The sequence below is a fragment of the Petaurus breviceps genome, unplaced genomic scaffold, assembly GCF_028583685.1.
Source record: "Petaurus breviceps papuanus isolate PSGF00001 unplaced genomic scaffold, PetGlider_PUasm1.0 76, whole genome shotgun sequence".
Classification (NCBI taxonomy): Eukaryota; Metazoa; Chordata; class Mammalia; order Diprotodontia; family Petauridae; genus Petaurus; species Petaurus breviceps.
Window position 1 is genome coordinate 47,028,775 of NW_027186473.1, and position 17,388 is coordinate 47,046,162.

The window sequence follows — 17,388 nt, forward strand, 5'->3', positions numbered from 1 at the left end:
TGCCGCATAAGTATTATGAATCTGAGTTACAGTGCATGAATCTGCCTAGGATCATGGACTCAAAGAATTTTACAGTTGTAAGGGCCACCTCTTGTTTTTATCTAGATGAAGAAACTGAGGTCTTTAGGTTATGATTTGCCAGTGGTGATTGAGACTACAGCCCAGATCTCCCAGTTTCCTGCTGTAGTGCTCTTTACACCCATGGTATCAACTAGAGGCAGGGGCCACTGACTGTTACAGGAAGAACCCTGCAGGCCACATGCTGATTTAGCTTCAGAATGTATTACTGTCTTATGTTTTATCTATTTTGTTAAATATTTCCCAATTACAGTTTTTTTTTTTTAAGCAATCGGGGTTAAGTAACTTGCTCAAGGTTATACGGTCAGGTGTTTCTGGGTGGGTGCTAAGTGTCTGAGCCCGGATGCGATCCCAGGTCATCCCAACTCTGGGGCCGTTGCTCTTACTTGCTGTGCTACCTGGCCGCCCCTACCAATTACATTTTAATCTGGCTTGTGTTGCACTTGGAAGTGTGGGTTGGCCACATGTTTGATAGCTATGCTTTATATAGGCTGCTTAATTACAACATATTTGAGAAGGCAACTAGCTGTTCTCTTCTTGAAATTTATTCAAATCTTAAAATGTTTACACTTGATCTGTCAGAGTGAAAGGTAGAGGCAGAATTTGATGAAATAATGTGGAACAGCTATAGCAGTAATTAATTAGGGGGTTGTTAATATTGTTATGTTCAGTTCTGGTATTGGGCAAAAGGAAAAAAAGGAAACATTAATTAAAAAACATTAACAGTGAATAAAACTTTTGTTAGCAAAAATTTTAGTTAAGTTTACAAGTTCCCACCTGCATTTTTTTTTTTCTTTAAGCTGTGTTCTGGGAACGATGCAATGAACTTCAAGACATAGAGAAGATCATGGCCCAGATTGAAAGGGGAGAAGCACGAATACAGAGAAGAATTAGTATCAAAAAGGCACTTGATACAAAGGTACTACCTAACAATTATTCAAGCAAGAATAATATTTAATATGAGTAATGTTATGCATGAACAGGAAATCAGAGAAACTTTTAAAATGTCAATTGCAGCTGAATTTTAGGAATATGATAATGTATAATGAATACATGTATATCTTAATTATAGGCTATAATTCTAGTTGAATTCAGCTTGGATTTATTTATTTAGGTGGTTATCAATGGGAATTAGTTTCAAAGATTTGAAGCAGGATTTTCTACTAAAAATTTATTGCTTCAAATACCTGGTTAGCAAATTTGCAAAGTGAAAGTTTCTATTGTTTGGAATCAGCATTTTATAGCAAGTTCAAAATGTAGTTGTAAAAGCTTGGGATGGAAAGTTCCCATTTGACGTGCAAGGACATCATTGATTTGACAAACATTTTGAGTTTTGAAATTGTTATTTTGTGACTTGAATTTTATTCACTGAAAATACTTGTGAAATCTCCCTGCAATAGATTGGGCGATACAAAGCACCTTTTCACCAACTGAGAATATCATATGGTACTAACAAAGGGAAGAACTACACTGAGGAAGAGGATCGATTCCTCATTTGTATGCTTCACAAACTCGGATTTGATAAGGAAAATGTATATGATGAATTGCGACAGTGTATTCGAAACTCTCCTCAGTTCCGATTTGACTGGTTCCTCAAGTCCAGGACAGCTATGGTGAGTGTGTGAGACCTTTCTCATCTAAACAGCCGATCAGTCAGCAAGCATTTATTAAACACTTAGGTTCCAAGAACTGTTCATAAATAATGAGAATAATTTTACTCTGCAGATTATGCTCCTGACAGGGATAAAGGATATAATTTTAATTAAATTCTTCAAGAGAAGATAATGTGTCTTTTGAGAGCCATCTTTTTTAATTTTTTTAAAATGCTTTATTAACTTCTGATTTACATCATTTGTTTCCACCAGATTTTGAGTTACAAATTTTCTCCCCGTTTTTCCCCCACCCATCCCCCCAAAACAGCAGTCCCACAGGATATCCCCACTTCCAATCTGCTCTCTCCCATATTTTCTCCCATACCCGTTTCGACTTTTCCAGTGGATCTCTATGCCTCAGTGCCTGTATATCTTATTTCTTAATTACATGTAAGATGGTATTAATAATAGTATACACACACACACACACACATATATATATATATATATTTGAATATTTGATTTTAAAACTTTCAATTCCAGATTCATTCCCTTCCCCCCCTGCCACCCACCCCCACTGGGGAGACAAGCAGTTCAGTATAGGTTGTACATGTGTGGCTAATGCAAAACAATAACAGTAGATATATTGTAAAAGACTGACTATATTTCCCTCCCTCCTATCCCACCTCCCACTTGTTCTATTCTCTACTTTGATCCTGTCCCTTTTCAAAAGTGGGTGCTTCCAACTTCCTTCTCCCCCAGCCTGCCCTCCCTTCCATCATCCCCCCTCTCATCCCCTTCCCCCGCTATTCTCCTGGAGGGTGAGATCCCCTATTTAGTGTGTATTTCCCTCCCTCCTCAAGCCAGATTCAATAGGAATAAGGTTGATCCATTCCCTTTTGCCTTCCTATTCTTCCCCTCCATTGTAACCATTCTCCCTTGCCTCTTCTGTATGAGATAGTTTGCCCCAATCTGTCTCTCCCCATCTCCTCTCATTATATTCCTCTCACCTCTTAATTTCACCTTTTAAGCATCATCCCTTCCTGTTAAATTGGTCCCGTGCCCTCTATCTGTGTATACCTGTAAACATATATACACACATTCACACATGTATTCATATGGCCGCATACCCTCATATAAAGACATATATATATATATTTCTAATCCCTTCAACTACTGAGAAAAGTTTCATAAGTTACAATTATTGTTTTTCCATGTAGGAATGTTAATAGTTCAACTTTGATAAGTTCCTTATGATTTCTTTTCCCTGTTTACCTTCTCATGCTTCTCTTGCTTTTTGTATCTGAATGTCAAATTTTCTATTCAACTCTGGTTTTTTCAGCAAGAATGCTTGAAAGTCCTGTATTCCACTGAATGACCATATTTTCCCCTGAAACATGATACTCAGTTTTGCTGGGTAGGTGACTCTTGGTTTTAATCCCAGCTCCCTTGACCTCTGGAATATCACATTCCAAGCCCTTCGATCCCTCAGTGTAAAAGCTGCCAGATCCTGGGTTATCCTGATTGTGTTTCTACAATATTCAAATTGTTTCTTCCTGGCTGCTTGTAATATTCTCTCCTTAATCTGGGAATTCCGGAACCTGGCTATAATATTCCTAGGAGTTTTCTTTTTCGGATCTTTTTCAGGAGGTGATGGGTGGATTCTTTCAACCTCTATTTTGCCCTCTGGTGCTAAAACATCAGGGCAGTTTTCTTTGAGAACTTCCTGGAGGATGCTTTCTAGGTTCTTACTTTGGTCATGGCTTTCAGGTAGTTCAATAATTTTTAAATTATCTCTCCTGGATCTATTTTCCAGGTCATTGGTTTTTCCCATGGGATATTTCACATTGCCTTCTATTCTTTCATTTGTTTGGATCTGTTTAACAGCATCTTGATTTCTCATAAAGTCATTAGCTTCCATTTGCTCCAATCTAATTCTGAAGCAATGATTCTCCTCAGTGAGCTTTTGAGATTCTTTTTCCATCTGGCAAATTAGACTTTTTAAGGCATTCTTCTCCTCATTGGCTTTTTGAGCCTCTTTGCCATTTGAGTCAGTCTGTTTTTTAAGGTATTATTTTCTTCAGTCAGGTTGTTGACTCTCATTTCATAATTTTGTTGCATTGTTCTCATTTCTCTTCCCAATTTTTCCTCCACTTCTCTTATCTGCTTCTTAAGGTCCTCTATGGCCTGTAACCAGCTTGTATTTTCCTTTGAAGCTTTTGGTGCAGGAGTTCTGACTTTACTGTTTTCCTCCTGTTCCATGCCTTGCTCCTTCTTGTCCCCAAAATAGGAGTGTAATGTTGGAATCTTCTGTCTGCTTTGTTTCCTTTGCCTGCTCATTTTGCCACTCAATTATTTGACTTTTGGGCTTTTTGCCACAGTAGGACTCTGCCACCAGACCAGGGGAGTTTTTGTCCCAAACGCTGGGGTTTTCTCAGCTGCCAGAGGTATTAGATGGGTGCCCTCTCTGAGGTCTCCACACGCTCTGGCAAGCTGTACACACACCCCAGGACCTCCACCCTAGACTGCAATCCAGATCCAAGCAGGTTAAAGCAAGAGCGATTACCCCTCAGACTGGTGCTTGGTCCCCCTACACTCTGCAGGCCAGGAGCTGAAGCCGCCATGTGGCGCTGGCAGGCTGTGCTGGCCTCTCAGTGGTTTCTCGCCCCGGGGGTAAAAGCCACGAACTCCCACTTACTGGGTCCCAAAGTCCAGACTGCACTGGCCTCTCACCTTGTCCTTTGCATCTATGTGTTGATAAATCTGGAAATGGCCACAGCTGCTGCTGATCTGGAGTCCCTCTGGCTGGCAGCTGGTCAGGCCCGCCCTGGGGCTAAAGCCTCGGAGTGGGGCTGGGCTCGGCTCCCAGAGCGCTGTGCCGGCCGATTCCTGCCGGCCTGCTGGGCTGTCCTCAGCGGGAGGTTAGCTTCTCTGTGTCATTTTGTGGGTTCTGCAGCTCCAAAGATTGTTTAGAGTCCCCTTTTTACATGGATTGGGGAGGGTGGAAGCTGGAGCCGCAAGAAGGTCGTGCTTCTACTCCCAAGAGCCATCTTTTTAACAGAACCTTGTGATGGTTTTTGCTTATACAATAAATAAAATAATGATTCTAGAATGTAATAACTGGTATATGAGAGGTACCACCTGTGTTGCCATATCCTACATTACCATGTTCTAAAATGATCTGCATGATTCTCTTACAGTCTGTTTCTGAGGCTATTGTCTTGAGGGAGATCGTACAGGAGGCCTGGTGCTGGACTTGATGTGAGGAAGATTGATTTCAAATCTTCTCTGGGACACTTGCTTGATATGGGCAAGTTACTTAGTGATTTTAAGCCTCAATCACTCTCTAAGACTTTAATACTAAGTCTGGATGGGTCTGCAACCAAATAAATCAAGTATAGAGGAGAATACTTTAAATTTTATTTTTAAATGTTGTTGTCCATGATGATAATTATGGTTAGCAGCTACATAGAACTTTATATTTTCTCTTTTCATCCTCACAACCACCTTGGTAGGTAGGTATTATTATCATCCTCATTTTACAGATGAGGAACCTGAGGCAAATCAGTTAAGTCACTTGCTCAGGATCACACAGCTACTAAGTGTCCAAAGACAAATTTGAACTCTGGTGTTACTGACTCCAGACCCTGTGCTCTGTGTCCTGTGGTGTCCCCCAGCTGCCTCTAAAAGCCCCTGCTTTGTGCAGGGAGGGTATATCCCAGTGTGCTGGAATTCTGGAACAGGCAGCCAGGCTCAGAGGGGTTCTTAACAATGCCCTATTTGTAACCTAAGTTAAAAATAGGTTTTATTCCAGTTATCAAAGAGCAGTGAGCATGGACCTTGTTCTTGATCATTGATAGGTTTTTTTTTTATGCCTTTAATTGCCTGAAATTGGAATTAGGGAATGGATAGCCACAGTTGAATCTCCCTTCTGTGTCTTCCTCCACAGAAGATCTTTAAAAGAGATCTTTAAACTAACCTAAACCCAGGCTACGTAGGACTGACAGTGTATGAGGGCGCTAAAAAGGCTCTGCCAGATGACAGGTGATATTACTAGTTACCAATAGGGGGTTTCTGTAGCTTTTTAAGTTGTGGTATGCTTTATCATGTTTTTAAGAAAGAATAGCATGTGTCAGCATGGTATAGTGGCAGGACCACTGGCTTTGGAATCTGAGGATCTGGATTCAAATTTTGCCCCAGATACTTACAACCTGTAATATTAGACAAGCTCCTTCACCTCCTAAAGCCTCAGTTTGCTCATTTGAAAAATGAAGGGGTTATATTAGGTAGCCTCTGAGGTCTTTTCTGGATCTAGTTCAATGATCCTAGGTGTCTGAAATAGATTAAGTTTTAGGAAGTGAATAGACAGGATACTGGGGCTGAGGCATAAGGAGTGTTGCTTTTGAGACATGAGGAAAAGGGACTTGTTAATAACTTAAGGCACAACTTAAAAAGGAATCTGCCAGAATTTTGGGACTTCCCTCTCATTTTTTTAAATATGTTTTTGTTCTTTTCTCATCTTACATAGATGAAAGGTTTTTCTGTGTCGTTCAGAACTGTTTTTATCAGTAGAACAGCCACCGTTAGGTAGTACAAACAAATTTTGAAACCTTGGTTGGTGGTCCATGGTAAGATCATGTAATATAGTGGATGGTTTTTTCCACTCTTTGTTCACATAAAAGAAAACTATAAAAGTGGATGTGTGGCATAGTCCATGCACAAGGCCATTAGTGGTGAAAATAGCCTCCTTAAAGTTTTTTTTTTTTCAGTCCTGATAATGTGTCCATCTTCTCTCTAGCATGTGAAACGGGCAGAGCTGTATGCTCTGGGCACAGGGAGCCCTCACATGCCTCAGCTGCTGTTCCCCACATCCAGGTTGGGAAAATTACTTTATTAGCCAAGTGTCCATGAGTTCCCTGTCATGATGACATTTGTGATACAGATGTGAAATTACAGTAAAATTACTTGGGCAGACTTTTAAATTTGTTGTAATGGGGTCTTTCCTGTGTCCTCAGTTTGTTCAGACTCCTGGCACCCACTACCCTCTTAGTAAGCTGAATTGGTGATGTTTGGCATTGGGCCACTGTGTGGCACTATTTTATCAAAAACATCTTTGAATGGTTTCCAATAGGGCAGTTGTTATTAATAATAATTAAACACTTTTTGCTTTTATTTATTTTTTATTTTTGCCTTTTTGGAGGGCACTTGGGGTTAAGTAACTTGCCCAAGGTTACACGGCTAGTTTTTTTGTGTGGGTGTTAAGTGTCTGAGGCCGGAACTGAACTGACTCCAGGACTGGCGCTTTACTCACTGCGCCACCCCTTTTGCTTTTATTTTTAACAGATTATCTCCTAGGTTTGTGTTAAATGCAGTTTATTCTACTAAATACAGTTTATTCTACAGAATTTTGGAAGAAAATAATTGTGCCTGTGTAAACTGGGTTGTTGGGTTTCCTAATATAAAAAAAGTTAGAAATTTGTTTTTTATATATGGAAACTGTAACATTTACCAGATGAATATTTATTTATAACTCAGGAACTTCAGAGGAGGTGTAATACATTAATTACCCTGATTGAAAGAGAAAACATGGAGTTAGAAGAAAAAGAAAAGGCAGAGAAAAAGAAACGAGGACCAAAGCCTTCGGTATGTGTGCATGAATAATTTATTCTCCCCTTTTCCACCCCTCCCCCCCTCTTTGTAATTAAGGAATAGAGGAGGAGAAAATTACTGAGTGGTTGACTAGCAGAAGTTAAAATGGCAACACAGTATTTTTCAAGAATATAGTGTTTGGCATTATAAGTTGTCATTTGACTACTTGGCTGAGTAAATAATAAATGTATAAATCTCTGTTATACCTGGCATTTATATAGATAGCATCTTTTTTTTTTTAATTCCCAAAGCTTAGTAGTTCTGTAAGGATAATAATGAAAATTTAAAGTACATTTTTCTGTTCCTAAGTGTCAGGCTCTTTCCATCACCACTATCAAGTCATCAAGTTCTACTAAATTAACTCTATAGTAGGAACTTTATGTGCATCTGATTTTTTTCTTTTCTTGACCTGTTTTTGGATACTCAGTGTTATTTGGCATAGTGGTTAACAATTCAGAAAATTGTCAGTATTAGATATTCTTTGAAATGTTAAGATTATCACCAAAATAGTGTTTCAGTGTATAATTTTATAGAATGAGCCCAGCTTTCTCAAGTTCTGGAAGTAGGAAATGTGATCTAGAATTTTTTGTTATTCAAGATAATTTCTTCTTTATATCTCATTCTATAATCATCTTAAGTGCTGGATTTAAAATTGTCTTAGTGTGCTGGTATTTGTAAAAATGAGTTTTCATGGTAAAAAATAATTGTTTGTTTTTAGGCACAGAAGCGTAAAATGGATGGAGCGCCTGATGGTCGAGGAAGAAAAAAGAAGCTAAAGCTATGAATGCTTAATTGTTTTGTAATCACTAAATTTTAAAAAGTAGTTCTTTAATTTACGGGTCTTCATAAGATGTACTGTACAATGCTCAACTATTATGTCATTAAGGACATCGGGTTCATCTGTTTACTGAACTAGACACATAGTATGTAGCTACACTTTTTTAAATGCAACAGCTGTGCTGAAATTTTTTTTACCATTAACACGAAGTAATAAAATAGGCTTCATTTATTAATAAATGCTTCATTCGATTTATTTTTCTACTTTAGCTTTAGTTGAGAAGATTGTGAATGTTTTGTTTTTCAGCTATAGGTTTCTAAACTAAGACTTTTTTATAAAACTAGATTTGCTAAGCTAGAAGAGACTATTACAAAGAATATAATTTGTATCTTCAGTCTCTACTTAGTTGTCAAGTTATTTTAATTGACCTTGAAATTTGGGTATCTTCCTACACTGAGTCTTATTTCGGGACTAATACATAATGCATACTCACACTTACTCACCATGTGGGTACACTTACTCACCATGTGGGTAGGATGAAACAAAACTTTAGACATGCTAGTTAATTCTATGCACATTTTATATGTTGTGTGTCTGCTTGCCAGAGTTGCTTATTTCTAAAAGCTGAAATGTGCCCTGCTGTTGGAAAGATGACCTATTTTTAGTTCTGTAGCCAAAGACAGGATTTGTCTGGTTCACCTTAAACTGTTGTAGCATTTTGTAAAAGAAAAACTAAATTAAAAATATTATTGGGTTTCATTGGGTAAAAGTTTTTAAAAATGACATGCTATGACATGATAAAAATGACAAGATTTGGAAAGTTGACATCTTGGTGCCCAATATTAGAGATTTATTAGAAACAATCAGGATAGGGCATAAACTGGTCATTCAGACTGTCAAACTTCGGTAAATTTGGTAGTACAAAATAATGCACACTTTCCAAATTTCTAGTACTTCATTTCCAGAGCAATTGAGAAATGTTTCATTGACATATAGTATTCCCCATTTAAAAATAGAAGAAAATGTGTGAGAAACAAGATTGAATATAAGTTTATCTCCTGTTTTTTCATAGACTAGAAAAAGCCAAAGCAGGAGTACCAACAATATGGTGTCAGGATATTAGGCCCAGAAGCCTTTGTGCTATAATTTGTATGTTTTATATGTGCAAATTGGGGACATACACAGTTCTCCATTTTTCTAGGAGAATGCAATAAATGTAGCAACATGAATAAATATAATTTTTATAATCTTAGAGTTGTCTTTTCTTTCCATTTCTTTAGTTACTTCTTGGTTTCATTTTTATTCATGTTTTCTGAAGCGTTTCTTGCTTCCCTTTGGCTCACTTCCTTTTCTTCCCTTTTTACCCCTACTAAATTTTCTTGCCTTTGTGCCTTATCTCCAGAGTGTTAAGACACTGCATTTTATGATACAGCAGAGTGGAATTATAAGTAAGGGGGTATCCTCTGAAGCCACAATAGCTTACTGTGGGAGCATGACCCATTTTAAATTCCAGCTCACTCATGCCTGAGAATTTTGTATTTTACAGGTAAATTAGGACCTTAGTGGTTTGAATGTTGTTAGATACATTTCAGCTAGGCCTCATAGAGAAGAGTGACACTGAATTACTCCCAAATTTTCTAGTCCCACCCCCCAGAGTCTTTTTTCCATCCTTGTCTATGATAGAGGAAAATAGTTGATGGATGGAGGTGGGTTTATGATTGTGGAAGCATGACCAGTGAGGAGAGAGACCAGGCAGCCTTTTGAGAGCTAGCCAGAGACCTCGTTGCTGTGGGAGTAATTAGGGAAAGCAGTACTTTGCTGCAATGATAGCATACAGTTCTGTTGGGGAGATAAAGTTTCACTACTTAACTATATTAAATTTCTTTTTAAAGGCCTGTAAAGCTTATCTTGTGACATTCTTGTCACTTCTCCCTATTCTTCAGTAGTTTAAAGATCTCCATCTTGAGTACACTCTCTTTTGGGACAGATCAGTACATGGAAGGTCTCCCATGGCATTACAGTAGGCAGTATTTGAAAGTTATTATGGCAAAAAACCATTCACCTGCTGGTGAGTTCTCTTACCTTAACTGGGCTGGCCTTTGAAAAAAAGAATTTGTTTACCTGCCCTTTAAAGTTGGACAGACTTGCTAGAGCTTGCTTTAAAAACCCAGGGTCACTCTCATGCCACAAAAATGGATTAGAGTAGGTCTTCAGTAGGTGATGTTCCTCTTCAGTGCAGATTGCAACTCTTCCCTACCATAAGCCCTGGCCATGACTGCCCATAGATACTTTAGTGCTAATTGCAACTCCTCCCCACTATTAGCCCTGGCCATGACTGCCTGTAGATACTCCACAGAGGCATATAGGGTCATAGATTTAGAACTGGAAGGGTTTTAGAAGCCATTGAGGGTGGCACCTCCTCATTTTATAATTGAAGATTTTGAAGTAATATCCCTAGGCTCAGATAGTATCTGAGGCTGAATTTGAACCCAGGGACTGGACCCAATTCAAGGGACCAGTGGATAATCTGTATAATCATTATACCACACTGCCTCTGAGTGGAGACCTCTTTAGCTCCTGCTGTCTTTGGGTACCTGTATCACTTGGGCTACAGCTATTCTCCCTCACTCTACCTAGCTCCTTTTCAAATCATACATTTTTCCTTTTACCGCTTTGGTATGTTTTTTCCAGCTAAGTGCTGGAAACATGCCTGGTGCATGCTTCTTGACTTGACCTTTGATGCATATTTAAAGTGTTAAGACTACTCATAAAATCAGTCCTTTTAATATTTTTGTGCTTGGAAATCTTAATTTTAATTCAAGTAGATGAATACTGAATTTTACAATGAGCATTTTTTTTTTTACATTTTTCAAATGCTTCATTAACTTCTGATTTACAGCATTCATTTCTGCCAGATTTTGAGTTACAAATTTTCTCCTCATTTTTCCCCTAACCACCACCCCAGAATAACAGTCCCACAGGATATCCCCTCCTCCAATTTGCTTTCTCCCATATTTTCTCCCATATCCCTTTCGATTTTTCCAGTGGATCTCTATGCCCCAGTGCCTGTATATCTTACTTCCCAATTACATGTAAAATAGTATTAATAATAGTGTGTATATATTATATATATTTGAATATTTGATTTTAAAATTTTGAATTCCAGATTTATTCCCTTCCTCCCTTGTCACCCACTCTTAATGGAAAGATAAGCAGTTCAGTATAGGTTGTATATGTGTGGCTGATGCAAAACAATAACATAGTAGATATATTGTAAAAGACTGACTATATTTCCCTCCTTCCTATCCCACCTCCCACTTGTTCTGTTTTCTAATTTGATCCCGTCCCTTTTCAAAAGTGGGTGCTTCCAACTTCCCTACCCCCCAGCCTACCCTCCCTTCCATCATCCCTTCTGTCATCCCCTTCCCCCCTACTCTCCTGGAGGGTGAGCTACCCTATTTAGTGTGTATTTCATTCCTTCCTCAAGCCAAATTCAATGGAAATAAGGTTGACCCATTCTTTTTTGCCTTCCTATTCTTCCCCTCCATTGTAATAATTTTCCCTTGCCTCTTCTATATGAGATAGTTTACTACCCCATTCTATCTCTCCCCATCTCCTCTCATATTATTCTCTCACCTCTTAATTTCACCTTTTAAGTATCATCCCTTCCTGTTAAATTGGTCCTGTGCCCTCTATCTTTGTAGTCCTGGAAACATCTATACACACATTCACATATGTATTTATATGCCCATATACCCTCATATATAGACTATATATATATTTCTATTCCCTTCAACTACTGAGAAAAGTTTCATAAGTTACAATTATTGTTTTTCCATGTAGGAATGTTAATAGTTCAACTTTGATAAGTTCCTTATGATTTCTTTTCCCTGTTTACCTTTTCATGCTACTCTTGCTTCTTGTATCTGAATGTCAAATTTCCTGTTTGACTCTGTTTTTTTCATCAAGAATGCTTGAAAGTCCTCTATTCCACTGAATGACCATATTTTCCCCTGAAACATGATACTCAAGTTTTGCTGGGTAGGTGACTCTTGGTTTTAATCCCAGCTCCTTTGACCTCTGGAATATCATATTCCAAGCCCTTCGATCCCTCAGTGTAGAAGCTGCCAGATCCTGGGTTATCCTGATTGTGTTTCTACAATATTCAAATTGTTTCTTCCTGGCTGCTTGTAATATTCTCTCCTTAATCTGGGAATTCCGGAACCTGGCTATAATATTCCTAGGAGTTTTCTTTTTCGGATCTTTTTCAGAAGGTGATGGGTGGATTCTTTCAACCTCTATTTTGCCCTCTGGTTCTAAAACATCAGGGCAGTTTTCTTTGAGAACTTCCTGGAGGATGCTTTCTAGGTTCTTACTTTGGTCATGGCTTTCAGAGGTAGTTCAATAATTTTTAAATTATCTCTCCTGGATCTATTTTCCAGGTCAGTGGTTTTTCCCATGAGATATTTCACGTTGCCTTCTATTCTTTCATTTGTTTGGATCTGTTTAACAGCATCTTGATTTCTCATAAAGTCATTAGCTTCCATTTGCTCCAATCTAATTCCGAAGCAATGATTCTCCTCATTGCCTTTTTGAGCCTCTTTTGCCATTTGAGTTAGTCTATTTTTTAAGGTTTGATTTTCCAAGTCAGACTTGACTCTCATTTCGTAATTTTCTTGCATTTTCTCATTTCTCTTCCCAATTTTTCCTCCACTTCTCTTATCTGCTTCTTAAGGTCCTCTATGGCCTGTAACCAAGTCGTATTTTTCTTTGAAGCTTTTGGTGCAGGAATTCTGACTTCACTGTCTTCCTCCTGTTCCATGCTTTGCTCCTTTTTGTCTCCAAAATAGGAGTCTAATGTTGGAATCTTCTGTCTGCTTTGTTTCCTCATGTCGCCCCTCAGTCACTTGACCCCTGGGCTTTTTGCCACAGTAGGATTCTGCCACCAGACAGGGGAGCTTTCGTCCCAAATGCTGGGGTTTTCTCAGCTGCCGGAGGTATTAGATGGTGCCCTCTATGAGGTCTCCACACACTCTGGCAAGCTGGACACACACCCCAGGACCTCCACCCTAGACTGCAATTCAGATCCAAGAAGGTTAAAGCAACAGCAATTACCCCTCAGACTGGTCGCTTGGTCCCCCTGCACTCTGCAGCCTAGGAGCTGAAGCTGCCATGTGGTGCTGTGCTGGCATCTCGGCGGCTTCTCACCCCGGGGGCAAAAGCCACGCACTCCCACTTACTGGGTCCCAAAGTCCAGACTGCACTGCCCTCTCACCTTGTCCTTCGTATTTATGTGTTGATAAATCTGGAAATGGCCACAGCTGCTGCTGATCTGGAGTCCCTCTGGCCGGCAGCTGGTCAGGCCTGCCCTGGGCTTAAAGTCTTGGAGTGTGGCTGGGCTTGACTCCCAAAGCACTGCCCTGGCCAATTCCTGCCGGGCTGTCCTCTGCAGAAGGTTAGCTTCTCTGTGTCATTTTGTGGGTTCTGCAGTTCCAAAGTTTGTTTAGAGTCCCCTTTTTACATGGATTGGGGAAGGAGGAAGCTGGAGCTGCTGGGATGTCCTGCTTCTACTCTGCCATCATGAGCATTTTCTATGCTTTGTATAACAAGATGTGTTGGATTCAATCACCGCTATTTCCTTTTAAAAGTTTGACAAGATCATTTTTTCTAAAAGAATATTTTCACTCCTGGCAAGCAAAATACTTGGTATTCCTTGATTTTAGGAAATTGAGTCTTTCTACAAAAATCCTGGGTATTATATGTGTGTGTACTCACACACATACATACACGTACATAAATATATATCTGTATACATATAAGTAAAAGCTAATCTAGCCATTTGGGAGAAAATTCTAGAGATCCTTACAATTTTTCAAATCTGACCTAAAATGTTTTCTGGGTCATTAGCATGTATAAGTCTTGCACGACTCGCTAATATTTAAATTCTGCTACCATATACTTGTAGGTAAGTACTTTTTCTTCCCATAAAAAGACCTCCCTTACTGGTTTCAGATCCCATGATTCTTTTTTTCTTTTTTAGAAAAATCCAGATTGTCAACTTGAGTTCAAGAGAATTGTTCCCTTCCCTTTCCCCCATAACATGATTGTACCTCAGGTCACTGATAACACTAGTCATATAAATGCAAAAAGATCACATTAGTATAACACATACTTATGAGTTGCTTATACAAACATTTAATTATTTTAAACACTTCCATTTAAATGTCTACAGATTTGGAATGGAATTCATTGTGCAAGGGCATAAAAAATGATCCAAGCCAGGGATAGTAGATGTTAGGTATTCTACCTGCTAGACCTATTTTGAAGTACGGAGGAGAAGGCTTTTGAAGTTGGAGTTAATGTCCAACTGATGCTGGTGTGATAGGCACACTCAAGGTAATTATTGGTGGTACTCTTAAATTTTTACCCCTTCTCTTTCTACCTCCTTTCCTACCCAAACTCTAGGCTTGCTAGGTGATTCTCTGACCTCATGTTGCCTTCTAGGACAAAAGGTCTTTGGCTTCTACCTATCAAATATCTTTTTTTTTTTTTTAAAGCAATTGGGTTTAAGCAACTTGCTCAAGGTTACACGGCCAGTTATTTTGTGTGGGTGCCAAGTATCTGAGGCCAGGACCGATCCCAGGCCTCCTGACGCCAGGGCCGGTGCTCTTACTGCGCCACCTGGTTGCCCCTATCAAATATATTTCTAACATATATCCTACTAATCTATTCTCTCTTCATTCAGGTTTTGGGGAACTGTGGCATATGTACTTTGGTGAAGTCGCATGAATGTCCTTTAAAACAATGAAATTTCACTTGCCTGGAACAGTTGACTGTCTCTGTAAAACTAAGGAAATCCTGACAGTAGATCATAACCCTTCTCTCCAGATTAGCCTAGGGGAACATTTTGCCCTGGTGCATCCCTGCTTCCAAAAAAGGGATTTCTGTTTGCATAGGAGAATGAAATACTGGAGTGTATTGAACCAATTCAATAACCAGTTACTCTAATACTAAAGTAATGGGGGTTGATGGAAACTGGCTGCTCTGGATTTTCAAGTCTGGTATTACTGGGCCATTCCTTGCTATCCTCATTGATTAATTTTCCTCTTTTCTTTCTGACCATGTGAAACCTACAGATTCCTGATTTCACCCTTAATCTGGTATTTAAAGCCTGTTTCCAACCTGTCTTTCCAACTGTGTTATTCTTCAGGCACCCTACATTCCAGCCCAACTGGCCTACTAATTACTTTCCCCATGATGACATTCGATCTGCCATCTCTGTCTTTGTACATGCCATGCATCCCTTCTTCCCTGAGATGATCCCTTCCTCCTCTCTCTGTAGAATTCCTAGCTTCCTTAGGAATAGCATAGCTCAGATGCCAGTGCCTACATGAGTGAGGTCTTCCCTGACACCACTCATTTAGTGATCTCCTGCCTTGAAATTGCTTCAGATTTATTCACTACATTTTGTATATATCTGTCTATTCATCATGTCTGTCCCTCCCCAAGCCCTTCCCAGCAGAAAGGGAGTGAGCTCTTCCTCTTCAAGGAAGTTACTTGAGGACTTCTCCTGTTTGGTTTTTGTCTTCTTGGTGCCCAGAATTTAAGAGGCGCTCAGTGAATGCTTCTTGAATTCCTCCTAAATGTGTAAAATGCCTACCCATATAACTAGGCAAGTTGAACACGCCCAAGTAATAATTTAATATCAGAACCTTGTAATCATAATACTAATTAGCACTTAAACAGGACTTAAAAGTTTGCAAAGGGCTTTCATATGTTACTGCACTTCATCTTGATAAGTACCCTATGAAGTAGGTGCTATTATCCCCATTCTCCAGAAGAGGGAACCAAGGCTGGGAAAGATTAATTTGTCCAGGGTCAGTGACTGAAGCAAGATTTGAAGTCACATCTTCTGGACCCCAAGTCCAGCACTGTCCCCTGACACCTACCTGCCTACTCTACCTAGGACAGCAATTTTTAGTGGTGTAAAAATCTCATAGGCTATCTAGCACGTCTTGTATTCTGGCTATGCATACACATGGATATGTATATATATACACACACACGTATGTTTAGGTATAAACTATGTACATGTATAGGTATACATATGTGTCTGTGTATATTTATATATGCATATTTTGGGGTGTGTGGGAGTAATGACTAATCTGGTATTGAGTTGTGTGTATACTAGCTTCTGTTGCTAGGCATGAAGAGCCACTAATGCAGGAAAACCTCTGATTTGGATGCCTGAAACCAAGTCTAAACCTCTGAGGAGTCATTGCTTCTGGGCTGTATGGTTAGAGTTTTTCTGCTGCCTGGGATGGCCTTCTTACTTGAAGCCCATCTCCTGCGTCTTAAGAGAAATGCAGCCACTAAGACAGTGCAGCTTAATAGCAATAGGCTGACGGCTCCCCCTAGAACAGGCCCGCTGCTATCTAGCATCTTTATGCCCACCATTTCTAACCCTAGTTGCTGGTCATGTGTTCCCAGTGGCAAAAAGCTCTTGTGGCTGAAGACAACCGTGGTAGAATGGACCAGGGCCGCACACTGATGTTGGTGTCCTTGTTTTGTTCTGTGCTGGTATCTTGAGTCGGGGTGGGGGCAACTGAGTTAGCTCTTCTACTGCGTTTCAAGGAAAGGGTCCCTGCCAGGCCATTGGCAGGGGTAGGCATGTGTTGATAGTCTGTGCTTCTCTTCCCAATGCCTTTGTTTGCATTTTCTCTTGAGCGGACAGTATGAACAACATGGAGATACCACTCTCTCCCAGCAGCCACCTTTGAGGATAAAAAGAAATTGGTTTTTAAGCAGTACAAAACATGAGTGAATGCACTGAAAAGAGAAAGTTAACTGAATCTGGTGGGAAGTCTGACAGGAATGTACCTACCTGGAAGAGGGCTGCTAAGGACAGGCTGAAACCATCAGATCCTGGTTATTTCACTAAAGGCAATGCATCCATGTGGTCAGCGGCTAAATGAGCATTGAATCACACATTTTGAAATCCCCTGGCCTGTGTCTCTGGCTGAGCTCTGTCCTAGGAAGGCAGGAAGAATTTCATGTTTTACGTATCAGTCAAGGACAGGTCAGCCCATCAGTTTATTTCCCAGATTAAATTATTTATGGCACATAGCAATTTTCAGGTGGGGTGACAGAACCTTTGATTTTAAGTCAGGAGCCTTGGGTTTTAATCCTGGCTACTCCCTTTGCTAGCTATGGGATCAAGGCAAGTTGCAACTTGTCTGGGGTTCAGTTACCTCACTAGCAAAATGAAGATAATGGTTTACTACCTAACGA

The 17,388-nt window shown here is 39.7% G+C and overlaps 1 protein-coding gene and 1 pseudogene across 2 annotated transcripts in view; one reads left to right on the forward strand and one right to left on the reverse strand.

The window, feature by feature from the left end:
• The window catches only part of SMARCA5 (SNF2 related chromatin remodeling ATPase 5), a 49,214-nt gene extending 39,865 nt beyond the window's left edge, over positions 1–9,349 (forward strand). For both annotated transcript variants that reach the window (XM_069105445.1, XM_069105446.1), the window contains 4 exons: positions 879–997; positions 1,479–1,691; positions 7,206–7,313; positions 8,038–9,349. In XM_069105445.1, coding sequence (XP_068961546.1) covers positions 879–997; positions 1,479–1,691; positions 7,206–7,313; positions 8,038–8,103 — 506 coding nt within the window. In that variant the 3' untranslated portion in view covers positions 8,104–9,349. The remainder of the gene's footprint in view (positions 1–878; positions 998–1,478; positions 1,692–7,205; positions 7,314–8,037) is intronic.
• A 7,213-nt stretch (positions 9,350–16,562) lies between these two features.
• LOC138174659 (FRAS1-related extracellular matrix protein 2-like) overlaps positions 16,563–17,388 on the reverse strand; it is a 61,517-nt pseudogene continuing 60,691 nt past the window's right edge.